This window comes from Talpa occidentalis, unplaced genomic scaffold (genome assembly GCF_014898055.3).
Source record: "Talpa occidentalis isolate TD23 unplaced genomic scaffold, MPIMG_talOcc4v2.1 talOcc4.2, whole genome shotgun sequence".
Lineage (NCBI taxonomy): Eukaryota > Metazoa > Chordata > Mammalia > Eulipotyphla > Talpidae > Talpa > Talpa occidentalis.
Window position 1 is genome coordinate 68,796,434 of NW_023602073.1, and position 17,022 is coordinate 68,813,455.

At 37.9% G+C, this 17,022-nt stretch overlaps 1 protein-coding gene across 1 annotated transcript in view; it reads right to left on the bottom strand.

The window, feature by feature from the left end:
* Positions 1-230: 230 nt before the first annotated feature.
* Positions 231-17,022, bottom strand: part of LOC119251429 (patched domain-containing protein 4-like) — a 72,733-nt gene continuing 55,941 nt past the window's right edge. The window contains exons 3-5 of the mRNA XM_037518721.1: positions 9,986-10,466; positions 519-758; positions 231-403 (exon numbers count right to left, since the gene is read on the bottom strand). Coding sequence (XP_037374618.1) covers positions 231-403; positions 519-758; positions 9,986-10,466 — 894 coding nt within the window. The remainder of the gene's footprint in view (positions 404-518; positions 759-9,985; positions 10,467-17,022) is intronic.

The following is a 17,022-nucleotide window of genomic DNA, read 5'->3' on the forward strand; positions in this document are numbered from 1 at the left end:
TGTTCCAGGAAGGCAGTTCATAACCAAGGCACAGGGATTCTCCCATTCTGGGAAACCAGTGACTAACTAGGATGGAAACCAGACCCCACAGTACGAACTGCAGGTCAAGACTGGCATTTCCCAATGCCACTTAGGTTGTAGGAGCCCTTGAAAATACGTGGCTGGTTTTCCTTACTGCGCCAGAAGTTGCTGCCTGTGAGCAGTCCCTCCCTCTGGGCCCAGCCAGGTGTTCAGTGAAGAGCCCTAGGGGGAATTTCTGCTGATTGCCCAGAGCACAGCCTCTGGGCAGCATCCAGGCTGCCCTGCAACAGAAGGCCATAGGAAGGCTTAATAGAGGCCTGGTGCTGGTGCTGCTTGATGGCGCTGGGGGGCTTGATGGCACCGGCCTTTTTATATTTGGCACCTGGATCACAGAATGGGTCAATGAAATGTGAGCTAAATGAACCAATGGTGTTCATCAGCTCATTAGTTAATTATTTGGCACCAGATGGGCCAGTTGGTCCTAAAATGGTCCAAACGGTCACTTAAAATTGAAAATGGCTCAGTCAGGTAGTTATCAACTAGGGTAGGAGGTCCTGAAAGGTTATAAGGCAGGGCAGGCACCAGCTTGGGACTCCCAACATCCAGAATCCTACCATCCTCTGTTTCTGGCCTCAGAAGAAAATAGAAACATCCAGCAGCTGACCCCTGAAGAGAAGCGAGGATCTTCACAATGGCCCAGAGGCTGCATCTGCTTCCAGTCCTGCCTCTACCATCACCTGAAAAGAGCACAAAAGGCCCCAGGGCTGGTGTCTTAAGCAGCTATTTGTTGAGCCAACAACTAAGATTATCTAGCACCACTTCTTGGTGTTGCTGCCTCTGTTGTTGTTTGGTTCAGCATCTGTTGCTGTCCATCCCGACTGTTGCTATGGGCTGCTGCAGTATCATCTCAGTGGCCCCAACTGCAAATGAGTTGGATCCTGGCCCACTGCTTGTGGGCACACTGTGAGTTCCAGGTCCCTGTAGGCAGGACAGCACCATCTTGGATAACCAGCATTTTGTTTGGGACGTCTGAACAATGTGGACACCACCTAGGGTAAGATAGCTGGTCACCTGTGGCCCTGAAACTCTTAGTTTCCTCTGTTGGTTTAAAAAAAAAATCCCATTGCTGTTCCCTGAGCCTAAGCAGTTTTGCAGTTGTGCTCAAGGGTGAAAACCCACAGACCATGACCTGTCTTCTATTGGGCACTGTCTTGGATGGCTGTAGAGTCCTATTTCAGGATCCACATATCAGTCTAGGATTTGTCTCATTTTTCTCTGATAATTTTCTTTTTTTTTTGGTCAGATAGGAGGATATAAAAATAGTAGTATGAAAACAGTTGTACCTAACAGATGTCTTCAGTTTTAAAATGATTTTCTTTTGAATGGGACTTTATTTTTCCTCAGAAAAGCAATAATATAAATGTTAAAGTGCTCCACTCTTCAAGTTTTGAAACTTTGAATTACAGTCTTTACTTTGATGCAGCATTTCTGAAATCCCGTTCTGGTTGGTGATTACAACTCTATTGCATCAGGAATATTTTCTCTTGGAACATTTTGATGTGACAATCAAGTCCGCTTCAGCTAATAAGGATAGTTAAGGTTGCTTGTGATAGACATGTTGTCCACGGGAGAGAAGTAAAGGTAACTTACATAATAATTTTACCATATGCTAGAAAATATTGATGCCTCCCTCAGTTCCTGTCTACTTAAATAATAAAGCCTGAGTCACTTTCTGATTTGAGGTAAAAAAAATAAAAAGGGCAGAAAATGAAAGGCCACATAAGATTTATTACAAATCTTTGCATTTTGAAAGTCTAAATTAGTATATCAGTTATCTTGAGATAAACAAGATCACCAAAATGGGTCCATATGCTCTTGCCCTAAGTCAAACTGTGTTATATTATAGTGCTATTCCTTTTTTGCTGAACTCCAGTGGTAACTGGAGTTAATACAATAGTAGTATAAAATACAATAAATGGAGGTAAATCCCAAAGAAAATGCATAATCATAAGGAATTAATATTTATTACTAATGTTGGACAGTTTTGTATAATTAAAAAGTACATATTATTCAATGCCACCTCCAATGTTTGACATTGAAGTCAATTTCTTGTTATGTAATGATTTGTTCCCTTTCCATCTTCTTCAAAAGTTTCCCAAAAGCTAGTTAGTGAGAATAAGTCTAAACTATTAAAAACCTCTGCCCCAGGAGCTCTATTTCAAAACTGCAAAATAACAGAGATCAATAGAAGAAAATCAAAACTAAAGAATAGCATTAAACAGGGACATTAAGAAATGTAAAATAAAAACAATCAAAAGTTATGATTTAGTTACCCTAAAAATTCTAATATTTACAAAAACCATCAATGATTCAACGTTCACAAAATGCCTATGATAGGCACTTAACACTAGACACTGGATACATGGCAAGTAGAACCAGTTCCAGTCCCCAGTGATCCCCAAATCTAGATAAAATGACATATAATCTAAGTATCAAATAAGTGATTCATTAATTAAAGGGTAAAGGTGATAGTAATGTTAAAGAACAATTGGTCCAACTTCCTTATCTTGTGAAAGAAAAAACATGAGAGAGCGAGGGAGGACCATTTAACTAACAGATAAGAGACAGGGATTGGACTGGACTTCAAGAGTTCTGACTCACATCTGTAAACATAAGGATGTTTTCACATCATTGGCCAACGTTTCCAAAAGAAATAACCCATTTGCACCAAAAATACCAAGACAATAATTAAGATGGCTTAGAATATTCTTGTCTTGCAGAAATGAGGTTATTTTGGGAAGATTTTTGATGGGTTCAGTGACCCCAAGTTAAAAAGGCTCTGTGGCAAAATCAGCTTAATGAGAAATATTTTGAATACCATAAAAGCTAACCGTCATGTTTAGCCAACCACCACATTTTAGAGGGCCCATTATGCGCTAAATACTATGCTAATTTTTGTGCAGGGAAACAGAATGCCCAAAAGGTAGCATCTCATGTCCCTGGAAACCCTTCTGCTTCCTAAATTCAGAGACTGCCTCTAGCAGAATCAAGAGGAGCAGCGACCTACAATTTGTGTTTTCCCAAGTACTTCCCCATCAATAGCTCCCCACTTAACACCATGATTTGCTTAAGACATTAGTCTAAAGAAGCTTCTTTAGTGCAAAAAATTTCTAAAATTTTAGACTGTGGTCCACATTATAAAATACATTTTATGTCATCATCTATTATAAACATATATATGAAACAAATAAAAGTATGACAATAATCCTTTGTTATGTGCAACACCTTCTGACATTTTCTATTCCTTCTTATTTTCTTTCCTTCTCAAGTGAAACATAATTGTAGTCTATAATGCATTAAATTGATCCATTTGAGAAACACTAAAAGGCCATATATATTTTTGAGTGCCTACTCTGAACAAGTACTGTTTGAAGTATGTGGAAAACAACAGTGAAGGGAACAATGAAAATTTACATCTTTGGGGGGGCTTATACTCTATTGCAGAGGAGAGATAGCAAACAATTCAAAACATAAAATAAAACATATGTTAGATAATGAGCCCTATGGAAAAAAAAAAATGAAGCGCAGTAGGAGATAGGAAATATGGGAAAGGCACTTGCAATTTTGGATAGTGGAAAAGCCCAGACTAAGAAATTGGCCTTTAAATCAAGACTTGAAGGAGGTGGGCCTCCCTTGTGGTGGATGGGGGTAAGCACAGTGCTGTGAAGCTATCAGCAGCCTCTGCAGCACAAGTTCAATCCCGGCCAAGATGCAGCCCACATGGTGAAGCAGACCTCTCCTGTCTCGCCTGCTGCTTCCCTCAGCAGTGTATTTCGTCAGTCTGCCTGTTCTGTTCCCTGCTCTGTCTCTGGTGAATCCTCTCACCCCACCCCACCCACCTCTGGCCTGTACCCCAGTTCTTGTATGCATAAATAAATAAATCTTAAAACAAAAGATTTGCAGGAGGTAAGGAAACAAGTCACAGAGGAGAGACAAATGTATTAGACTGGGGGTCACAGAGATAGCAGATAGCAGATTTGTTGGAGAACACTGAATATCTGTTACTTTGATTTAGATGGGAAGCTGTTGGAGGGTTTTGAATAGAGAGGTGATGTAATCTGACTCACAATTTCACAAAATCATTCACAAAATCATATTGATACTCTAATGATACATACTGATCTAGATGTCATATATTCACATGGTAATGACCTTGAATGATTGAGAGATGGGAGCGATTGAGATAGAATTACCTAAATTATTAATTTAAAATTTTAAAAGTTAATTTACCTTTTTAAGAAGACACAGATAAACAAATGTGAAAGGCAAGAACAGATAAAACCTGGGTATTCCAAGAGGCCATGCACATAGTCCTGAAGCCTTCTCCAGGATTTGATGAGAGTCACACTACAGGGAACACTTACTCTGACAAATGGCTCATCCCTCTCCTTAGATGGATGGTTGCTAGGAATTCTCTAGGTGGGGCTACGATGGCTCTGCCTTGCCAGTCTCCTGAGCCTTGCCAAGAGATTCACACTTTTCCCCTTTCACTCCCCAGTGAATTATATGTTTATATTCTTATCATAGATACACACACACAATAAATTCATATTATAGTTGTATGCATTTGTCTTGAAACATAAGCGAAACCTTTGTACTCAGGTGGAAGTTAGTAATTTTGGGAGCTGAACCTAATAGCAAGGATCAGTGGTATGACTGCAAAGTCATTCATCCTCCCTCACAGAACAAACATAAAGAACATAAAGACCCAATATTCCCAGGTCTTTGCTTTTTACTCACAGTTCCATACAAGTTTATCCAACCCCCATATGACACTGTAGATCTGTCCCACCCGGCCCCTGTCCTCTGGAATTTCGTCTGTCACCACTCAGATTCCCTACTTCCAAAACCTCTGCTCCAGTTATCACTATCACCTCCTTTTACTAATGAAAACTGGTTGTTTCCTGACCACACTGCTTTCTAAGCAGCCCCCTTCCAGTGGAGACTGTTTTTTTCTCTCACTCCTCCTGTACTACTGAACCTTGATATTATAGGTATTGTTTTATATCCTATGGGAGGCCACAGATGTTGTTCCTTTGTCTTCCTTAAAAACATCCACTCCTATGAAATGTGTAAGTATTAAGGTATTATTTGTTATTGTAATATGGGTTATCTGCTCCTAACTAGCACAATTTTCATGATCTATCATTATATTCATTCTTTTGTATATACTATAAACCCCCTCCTTGTTTTGGGAATTTTTCTTCCCAAACTATCTCAATGCCTACTCAACTCCTCTTCCACCCAGTTCTTTATGGCTGAGAGGCAGGAGAGTGAACTGACTTAACAGCCATGATGACTGGTTTATTTTTCCATGAGGTTACCATTTATTTTCATAAATACTTCAGGTATTATTGATCTCTTTTTATTGAGGTAACACTGATTTATAAGACTATTTGTGACTTAGGGGGAAAGGTTGACACCTCCTCAGATGTATTATTTCTATTTTAAATTCATGAACATAAACTTCAAATGAACTCCTGTGCTTCCTGGTTGTTTACTTAAATTTTCTCCCTTGTTTTTCTCAAATTTTCTTTTTTTTTTAAAGATTTATCTATTTATTTATACAAGCACTGGGTACAGTCAGAAGCGCTGGATGGTGAAAGAATCCACCAGAGACAGAGTGGGGAACAGAACAGGGAGACTGACAAAACACACTGCTGAGGGGAGCAGCGGGCGTGGCAGGGGAGATCTTCGTGCCATGTGGGACCCTCGCCAGCGGCCTGGGATCGAACCGGCACTGCAGAGGCTGCAGGCAGCTTCGCAGCCCAGTGCTCAACCACTGGGGCACCAGGGGAGGCCCCTTTTTTCTCAAATTTTCTAAACTAATTCTTTCAAATGTCCTTCATTTTCTTCAAATCACCACCTTCTATAGATTTCAGCTGATAACATCCTTAATACTTTCCTGACAAAGTTGAAGGCACAGAAGAATACTTTCACATTCGAATACACCCATATGTATCAATATATTTGAATCTGCCCATATATTTTGCCTTCCTTTTTCTTAACTGTAGATGAGTCATCCATGTTCTGATGTAAAGTCAATAACGCCGGTTGTGCTCTGGATCCAGTCCCATTTCCCCTATTCAGTGACATTGTCTGCCATTTCCTTCTCTCTCTGCTTTACATGAAGCTTTTTTTTTTTTCTCTACTACACATTCCCATCAGCATACAGTCATTTTTATTTCTATTTAATGAGAAAATTCTATGGAATAATTACCTTTACTTGTTATCTCCATTTCCGATCTTCCATTCTCTATTGAATCTTTTAAAATTACCCATTCATCTTTAGTGATCCCCCAAAGAAGATCTTTTTAAAACCACTAATAACTGTCAAGTGGCTAAATCAAATGATACATTCTTCTTATTGGACACAATTTTTTAACAGCTTTTGGAACAACTGAGCTCTTGCTCTTTTGTGAAACACTGATTTTTACTTGGCTTCTAGGACACTATTCTCTTTTGTTTCTCTGGTTATCTTAGATTCTTCTTAGATCATTTTCTGAAACATTATCTCATCTCCCTTGTCTCTAAGCTAGGGTCCCCTGCGCAGATCTCAGACTTCTATTTTCCGTCTATATTTATTTTTCCAGTTTACTTTATCAGAGTTTCCATGCCTTTTGTTGTTAACTATGTTAAACTAACCTATTTATTTCCATCTGCAACTTCCAGGTTTTATGTCTGAATCTGATTTACATACCTCCTTCTATAGCTAACCCTATGTTTTCCCACTTGTATAATACATAGGTATTTCTAGCCTAACAGATGTAAAACTAAACTCTTGATATTTTCCACCACAATTTATTCCTCCCTTGATCTTCTTATAAAAGAATGGAACTGCTTTCCATTAGCTATTCAGCCCTCAGGTCTGGGGACATCCTTGACCTCTCTTCCTTATAAACCAGATCAAGTCCTTCAACAAATCCTGCCAATTCTATTTTCATATATACATATATATACATATATATATGTGTGTGTGTGTGTGTGTGTGTGTGTGTATCCTGAGTATAATCTCTTTTCACTAGTGTCACTGTTCCCATGCTATTTTAAGCCACCATCACATCCCATGAAGTTTTTGCAATAACCACTTACATAGTTTCCCTGTATCTATTCTTGCTCCATTGCAAAATAATTTCCATAGTGTAGTCAAAGATGCCTTAAAACATGAGTCAGATCATACTCACCTGTCTCAAATGCTTCAAATAACTTTTCATCAAAGTTCTCAGTGCCCTACATGATCTAGATCTAAACTACCTCCCCGATCCCAGCTCATAAAACTCAACTGCCCAGTCTGTTTAAGCCACACCCCCTTTCTTTCTCTTCCTTACGGTCACCAAATAAGATCGCAAGCATCATACAGACTTAATGCAATTCCTACCCAAATTTCAATGCCATTCTTAACAGAAATGAACAAAATATCATGGAATTTATTTGGAACTACAAAAGAACCCAAATAGCAAAAGCATTCCTGAGACAAAAAGCAAAAATTGACGTATTAAGCTCCCTAACTTCAAACTATCCTACAATTTGGTAGTAATTAAAACAGTTTGGTACTGGAACAAAAACAGAAACAGATTAATGTAACAATATTTAAAGCATGGAAACAAAACCACATACATATGGACAATTGATTCACTACAAAGGAACAAAGAGCTTACAATGCAAAAAGGAAAGTCTCTTGACTAAACTGTGTTTAGGAAACCAGACAGCCACATGCAAAAGAATAAAACTAGACCACAATTTAACACTACATACAAGAATTAATTCAAAATGGATTAAAGGTTTGGATGTAAGACCTGAAACCATAAAATATATAGAAGAAAACATAGAGACCCATTCTGTGACATCAGTTGTAGGGATTTGTCTAGGGAAAGACTCTAAAGTGTGCATACATCAAACAAAAAAACTCATCCAAGAGAAACTTGCTTCAAAATAAAAAGACATTCTGTTGAATGGGAAAGGGTATTTGCACACATACATCTAACAAAGGGTTAATATACAAAACATACAAAGAACTCAACAAAGCCATCAATAAAAAAACTAATTAAAAATAGGTAGAGTATATGAATAGAAATTTCTCCAAAGAAGATATCCAGATGGCCAATGGGCACATGAAAAGATGTTCATTATCTCTTATTATTAGAGGAACATAAATCAAAACAACAATGAGATATACCTCAATCTTGTAAGAATGGCAATTATCCAAACAATGAAAAATAATGAATGTTGAAGAAGATGCACAGGGAAGGTAACCCTTTACACTATTGGCGGGAATGTAAATTATTGTAGCCATTATGAAAAACAGTATGGAGATTTCTCAAAAAACTGAAAAAGGAAATTCCACACAATCCAGTTATTCTACTTCTTGGTAGGTATTTAAGTGAAGGATATGAATATATATGAATATAATATGAAGAGAAATAGGAATTCCAAGTTTATTGCAGGATAATTTGCAAATAATTAAGAACTGGAAACAATACGTGCTAGCTGACTAATGAATGGATAAAGAAGATATTATATAAATATATAAGGGATACTATACAGCTATTAAAAAAATGAAGTCCTAACATTAACAAAAACATGGATGGATCTAGAGAGTGTTATGCTTATAAGCTAAACAGAGACAAATGTATGATTTTATTAATAAGTTGTATTAGAAAAAGCAAACAAAAACCTAAATAAAGTTAAAAATAAACTTTTGGACTAAGGTAACCAGTGGTGGTTGCCACAAGGGAAAGGTAGGGCGGTGAGTAAATCAGAATAAAGGGACAATCATTTGGAGAATGATAGAACTGGAGTTCATGCATGAATTTAATGTTATGCATATGCATGTTGATTTTAATGATGCATATCTGACACTTTCAATATTATAATGCATATTACTCTAATTAAAAATTAATAGGCTGTGGCAACATGAAGAGACAGAGGTAGAAATGGAGTTCAAATAAAATTATTCCAACTTGACTGATGGGGAAGATAGCATCAGAGGAAGTTCCCTGCTTGGCTCCAGGGAGAATAAACTTAGAAATACAGATAGTCCAGAGAATCCCAAAACATGGAGTGAAACCAGCATACCTCAAGATCCCCAAAGACCAATTCTGACCAAGCATGACAGAAGAGATGCCAGCAAAATTCAATTCTGAGACGAACAGGAGGATGTATAGAGGAGAGGGTAGATAAGTTCCTGGAAGGTAGAATTGATTTCTGTGGATCTGGCCTAAGGAGATATGGCCAGTATTGCTATAGTAAGCCCAGCAGTTGCCTGACTGTGCCTTGGGCCTGAGCTGCAGCCTGCAGATGTGGGTCTGGGTGCCAGAGAGAAGAGCTAGCAGCACTGACACAGGCACAAGCAAAGTTTGCTTTGGAGAAAACTTGCAAGAAGGGATTATTTTGACTATGGATGCTCACTGGATATTTTCACCAGAGATGAAAAAAATTAGAGGATACATCTTGAAGTGGCTGCAGGAAGATTATAGGTTATATAGATGTGGAGAAATGGAATATATTCTTTGCCAAAACATTGAATTAATAAACATAACTGAATAAAGAATTTCTTTGGTCCTCAGATTTTTCATCCCATGATATTCACTCTTTACCACAAAAAGGCCTTGTAAGTCCCTACTCCATAATCCTTGTTCTACAATTTTGGGGGAAAATATTGTGCAATTAGAATTTTGATGGCATTGAATTCCCTGACGTAAGTGGGAAAATGACTTCCCACTTAGCCCATCATTTCCTGAAATGTCCAACAAGGTGAAACAGACATCCCCCTGAGTCAAATCTTTCATAATCACACTGACACACCAGTACACACTTAAAACAAATTTCCACCTGAGAATTCAAGAAATGTACTACCTTGCCCCAAATCGGTAAGAATCCAATTACCACAAGGATGGATAGTTACCCATGGCGAAGAACGGGATTCCCAGCAGGGTGGAGTTGTACTTTCCATCAGTGATGAAGAAGATCCCTGCTGCGGTGACAATGGAGATGCATACTGTGAGCACCCCCAGGAGGCCCAGGAAGGGCTTGCTGCGCAAACAGTCCTTCATGGAGCTGGAGAGGGTGGCGGTGGTCAGGATCAGCACGAGGCTCACCAGGACCTTGCTCCTGGCCAGGATGCTGGTCTTGTGAAAGTCTCTCCAGAGGCTAAAGGATGCTAAAGAGTAAAGCTGGAAGTCCTGATGCTCCTCCTGGAGCTTCTTCATAAGCTTACAGAACTCATTCTCCCACTTCTCCCCTATGAGGTCTTGGGTGGCAGAGCCATAGGTCTGGAGGTAGTAGGTGATTTGAATGGCTCTGGCTGACTTGACCCGCTGGTCCTTGCTGTTTGGCACTTCCACTACCCCGCCCAGTTGGTGTCCAATAAAACTGTTCCTCCCATCCTTGAAAACAGAAAAAGGAGACTCAAGTTACCAGAGGGATGCACATTCCAGAGAACAGATTCTTACTCTAAGTGAAGGAGCACAAGAAGGCAAAGAAAGGCTCTAGCAATTGTGAAACTCATGTGGGTGGAGGAGCACATTAGGATGTTATGGTCAACCTTTTGGAGCTACGTGGACTACCATGCAAGATGATCAGGATTAGAAAAGATGCAAAGAATATGAAGCTATGCAAGACTTGCCACATGCATAAAAAGTGTACATAAATATTAATTTGATTTCATCCATACTCTCATTTCCACCATTTCTTTCTATAAAAAATTATTATAACTCGTTGGTGCATGATGAAAACTTGTGATTCAGTTTCAGCCAAAAGTGAAGCATGGCATGAGTTAGCAACACTTCAAAAGTTAAAATAATTATTTGCTTTAAAAATACATGCTATATTTTCTATGTTTAACACACATACCTATACCAACACACATTCAAACACAAACATTGCAAACATACACACTCATTCTTTATACTCTAAGGCTACAACTGTGATTTGCACAACACATAGAAGAAAATACTGCTTTAATTAATAGTGTTGGGGTGTTTTTCTAAATATGATATGAACAACAGTTTTCTTACTACAAAGTTCCCCCCAGACAATTGCCTTGGTCATAGACTGATCTTTTCCCCCCAGGAACCAAAGAAGATCCTCAGATGATACTGATAACATTTCAGTGATAAAATGAAGTAGACAAGATGAAGGAGTATGATATTTTATAAGAGAAGGAAATCACTCCACCTTAAAGCAGGCCTAAGGCGCACACTGAGCTGGCTAAACAGATTCAATGCAGTAATTCTCAACCAATGTTTTAACACCAGAAAGAAACCCCTGGCAGTCATCACCAAATTTTAATCACATTGGATATTTTCTTTTTTGACAGTAATGTCATTTACTTCAATGGCAGTAGTTGCCAGCTGGACTAGCGGGCTGCAAGACAGAGTAAAACACTAAAGATAACAGGTGACACAATGCAGGCATGAAGATGAATTTAGGCCCCACGTAGATTGCATGTTTGTTAGGTCAGGCACTATGTTTATCTCATGTGGATGTAAGAGTAGAGTCAGAGCAGAAAACAGCTCTTTCAAGAAGGTAACGTGGCAGGGTGACCAATCAACAGTGTGATAACCATGGCTGTTTTCACAGATCTGGGATGTAATAGACATGCAATTAACCATTTTTGCAGACTTGTTTAGTTCAGAGACCTATATCTGAGGTGCTTATTTGTATTTGTAATTTTAACATACACCAAAGAAGTCTTAATATATGAGAGTGTGTTGCAAACACCAAAAGTTTTGGAAATTTACAGAGTACAAATATTGTTAGTAGAACCTTCAAGGATTTCAGGAAAGAAATTTCATCACTACACATTCCATTTTTCTCCTATTTGTTAAAGTAAACCAGTTTTCCTATTTAACCCAATCTGACCAACTTTAACTGAATGATACATTTCCAAAAAAGAATTTGGTAATTTTCCACTTCTATGCAACCTTGTCATTTTCAGAATTTTTTTTTCCTTATAAAAATCAAACTGACTTTTAGTGGGGAACTTAATGGAGAATATTCACAGGCTGACTCTCAGTGAAGCACACCTGAAACTTATATAATGTTATTGTGCAATATGATTTTAATTAAAAACAAACTGAAATTCCACTTGTAGTTTCCATAGCTCTCTCCTGAATAAACCCCATGGGGTTCTCCATGAGCTGCAAGTGGAAAGATAGCAAAGTTTCCAGGAAGGAGGTGGGAGATTGTGGGATATGATTTCCATTCAGTTCAACCCAGATTGCTCCTAAATTAGGCTTGTTTATTTTGTTGTAAGTTTTGCATAATTTTTAACTTCACACTTGCTTCTACTTCTTACAGTCCTGTCTGTGATAATGACTTGAACTTTTGGTGACTTGAAAAAGAAAGTATTTTCTAAGCTTTATTTATTCACTTAAGAATGTGTAGTTCTGTCTTTATTCATTTCTGTCATCAAAAAGATTTCTTGGGGATCTTTAGCAGCAGTGGAACAAAGATTTATGCATCCTCAGACCTCATTTGGAGATTATAGTGGATCAAAGAGGGTGCTGAAAATGTGTCTGGACAAAGTAAAAAAAAAAATTTTTTTAAAGAGTTATTTATTTATTTATACAAGCACTGGGTACAGTCAGAAGCGCGGGAGGGTGAGAGAATTCACCAGAGCCAGAGCAGGGAGCTGAACAGGCAGAAGGACCAAAGTACACTGCTGAGGGGAGCAGCGGGCAGCAGGAGAGGTCTGCGTGCCATGTGGGATCCTCGCCCAGCGGGCGGCCGGGGATGGAACCGGTGCTGCAGAGGCTGCGGTGCTGCAGAGGCTGCGGGCAGATTTGCAACCCAGCGGTCAAGTGCTGCGCCACCGGGGAGGCCCCAAAGTCAAAATTTTAAAGAAAACAAAATATAGATTTTTAAATAGTTGATCTTCATTGTGTTTGGTTAGCAGCTTGCCTCCCTCCTACCCCCACCTCCGCTTTTGAAGTTGTCTAATTTTCATTTTATACAAAAATTACTTCATGAAAGATGTGTTTTCATCCATTATATTTAAATAAATGTATTGTAACAAATAAAAGAATTTTTCTCTGTTTATTTAAATGCTATGTTCTACCCATGCACCAGAACAAAATAAGCAAGGTCTTTGAGGGTGAATGAATTGAAAGATTTACTGAATGGTCCACATTTTGTACCAATCACCCTACTCGGAATAGTCCTTATCAATAAATACACTTTTATAAATCATTTGTAAGGGAAATTCAACTATGTTTTGTAAGTGTGGTAGAAGATTTTGTCAGATACTCAAATTAACCAATCATAGGCGCTTCTATGTAGGAGAAACAAAGGAGAAAATGAATGTAACATTTGCTGTAATTATTCCCTGGGTAACACTTTCCTGGACATATAAAATGTCAGGTGGAATTAATGGAAAGAACAATTAAACTGGAGTCATGTGACCTGGGTTGCAGCATGCATGGCACACTAATTTCATAAGCAACCTTAAATGATTAATTTCCCCTTCTAGTTCTCCCCTCCATAAAATGAGCAGATATAAGTATATAACTTAATGATTACATGATACTGAAAAATGTTTCCAGCTTTATTATTTTTCAAAGTAACTTTTATAGATGGTATTTTCATATTCATAAAGTTACTTTGAAAAGATGTGTTAGAAATCATATTATGAGTGAATAGTCAGATATTGATTATTTTAAAAGATTAATAAAATTTTAGCAATCACCTGGTAGAATTGTTTTGTTTAAATGATGAGCAAATACAGAGGCTCAGAGAAGGCAAATTGTTTTCAAAGTGATGAACCCATAGTATCAACACAGTTTTTCTGAATTCAAACCCAGTAGTTTCCAGAATCCTATGGGGATGATTTTAGGGGATCAACTTTGGCTCATGATCTCCACTAAATGCTCTTTATCATTAAAATTGACTTCACCTATGGTCTCCTTGTCCAGTATTTTCCTCCTCCAAAAACCAAATGTCTCCCATTTAATATACATGTTGATTCAAATTCCTCCGCTCCAAATGAAATAGCCTACAAAAATTCTGAAATTCCTTTGAGAACAGAAATCACTTTTATATTCCAATGAAGATAAATCTTAAAAATATGACACAAAGGTAACAATTACTTTTAATGTTCTCCTTTTTCAGAGTTTTAATGAAGGGAGCTGATTCATATCCTCAAGTCTACCTCTGCTCTTTCCTAATTTGTTCTCCACATTGAAGTCAGAGTCTACTTGTATGTACAATTCCATATGAGGCCATACCGTATGTGCACCTAAACTCCTAATAGCCTGCAAGACTCTGCATGGCCCATGATTGGTCACAAGGCCACAGACCTTGTCTCCTATCACTCTTCCTCTCTGGACCTCTGCTCCAGCAGTTCTGGCATTTCTTCATATACCTTGAACACACCAAATTGATTTTCACCTCCTTATCTTTGTGCTTGCCTGGAATATTTTCCTTTAGTCTATGGCCAGCACAATTTCCTCATGGAGCTCTTAGCTTCAAACATACTGAATCAAACAATCTAAACTAGACATCTCTTTCCCAGCAATCACCCTATCACATGGTTATGTTATCTTCTTTTACTAATGATTTCTTTTTTTAAAAAAAATATTTATTTATGCATATAAGAGCTGGGGTACAGGCCAGAGGTGCAGGGGGTGACAGGATTCACCAGAGACAGAGTGGGGAACAGAACAGGCAGACTGACTGATGTATACTGTTGAGGAGAGCAGCAGGAGAGACAGGAGAGGTTTGCTGCACCATCTGGTTATCTCCCTGGCTGGCTGGGGAATCTAACTCATGATGCAGAGGCTGCAGATAGATTCACAGTGCTGTGCTTAACCCCTGTGCAACCAGGGAGGCCCTCTTTTTAAAAATATTTATTTATTTATGCATATAAGAACCAGGGTACATGCCAGAGGTGCACAGAGTGAGCTGATTCACCATAGACAGAGTGGGGTGCAGAACAGGCACATTGACTGAAATACACTGCTGAGGGTTGCAGCGGGCAAGACAGGAGAGGTCTGTTGCTCCATGTGGGTCAGCTCCCTGGCTGGGGATAAAATTCGTGCTACAGTGGCTGTGGAAAACTTAGCCCCTTGCACCACCAGGGAGGCCCATTCCTAATGATTTTTATCTAAAATGATGTTATTTAATTATGCCGTCACTCCTTTTCTGTTTCTTCACTAAAATACATGCTTGTTGAGAGCTGGTATTTTTCCTGTCTTGGTCACTGATAATTACCCCGTGCCTAGGACAAAGTCTTATATACAATATAAATAATTAACTCAGTGAATTCACCTTGCAGTATATATAACTGATCACACATTATTCTTTAAAGACTACATCATTAAGAGACAGATCAAAGTGCCTGAGGACATTAGGACCTCAGATAAAGAGAAATATATATATATATATATATATATATATATATATATATTAGAAACAAACAAAAAAACGAATTTGAGTCTATAGAAATAGGTGAAGTCTTTTCAGAAAGGGACATAAAAACCTTATTATGGAGTGGGATTTAACTATTCTGTAATAGGAATCCACTGGTGAGTTTTAAGCAAGGGAATGGCATGATTAACTTTTAGTGCACACACTCTGCAGAGTGGAGCATGATATAGGAAGGAGGGGTGACTCTAAAGGAAAGAGCTTAGGAAGTCCTTGCAGTATTTTAGATTCTTGATGCAGCATGAAAAAATGCCAGCAGTCAGTATCTGGTAGGTAAATTGTACCAAGATGAATCAATGGAATTGCCGGTCACAGTGCTATCTCATGGCTATAAAGCATCTTATCACATTATCTTTCCAGGAGCAGTAATGCCAAAAATAAATAAATAAATAAAAATAAGAAAAGAAAGAAAGAAGAGAAAAAAATGAGTTCTTTAGTTTATGTTTACCATTTTGTAGCTTTTTAAAATTTCTTCTATCCAATCCACATCTCTACAGTGGAAAAGGAAATTAAACTCCCCAAGATAAAATCAAAGAATAAATTCTTAAAGAGTGAGAATAGAAACATTAATGTCATAAACAATTGGGAGGCAAAAACCGTTACTCAATGATGTTATGAAATGACAGGGAAGTGTCATATCTGTTCAATATATGTGGTTGTTTGATGCTAAGATACTTTTTTGTGACTGTAAGATAATGTGGTGGGCACAGTACCTGTCCAAGACAATTTTAATTCAGATGCCCTTGATTTTTGATGAGGTAGACACTGCAAGGATATTGGAAACTTTTATATTGTCAATTGTCTTTTACCGCTGAAATCTTCCTAGGTATGGTAGATTGTGGCATTGCTAAAGGAGAGTTAAGGTTTCTTGTGCTTAAACACAATTTCTCCTCATATTAATTTCCTAACTTCTATCTCTGTTTTATTTTCAATATCAAATATACAAGTAAATGAGGATTAAAAAAATCACCAACTATCTTGAATTTCCTTTCCAGAGCCTCATGTTTAGTAGAAACAAGAAAATAATGAGAAAACAAGTTGCTGCAAAGTATTTAGTTAAAAAAAAAGAATCAAGTCATTTTCAAAATGGAGATTTTTACAGCATGAATAAGTCCTAATAAACAATAAACCAAATTTTTGTGTCGCATTATTAAGTATAGTGAAATATTTTTATATTTTGTATTTTATATTTTTCAATAAAATATTTTATATTTTATATTTTTCAATGAGGAAAGCCAAAAATGTAAGGTTTCTGTGTTGCTGAAATGAAACACGAACTATACCCAACCAACCAGAATATAAACCAAGTTTAGCAGAGCACTTTGGAGTATCAATTAACTGAGACTTGGTAGGAGATTTTTAACACAGTTTCAAGATTTAAGACTTCATTTGTATTATTCTAGGTAAATCTTTCAGTCACTCTCTGAGCAAGTGCTATACTAGACTAGGCTCAAGTCACCAATGGAAACATAGAGGCCAAGCAAGAAGTAGTATGATTAAGGATACACAGTTACTAAA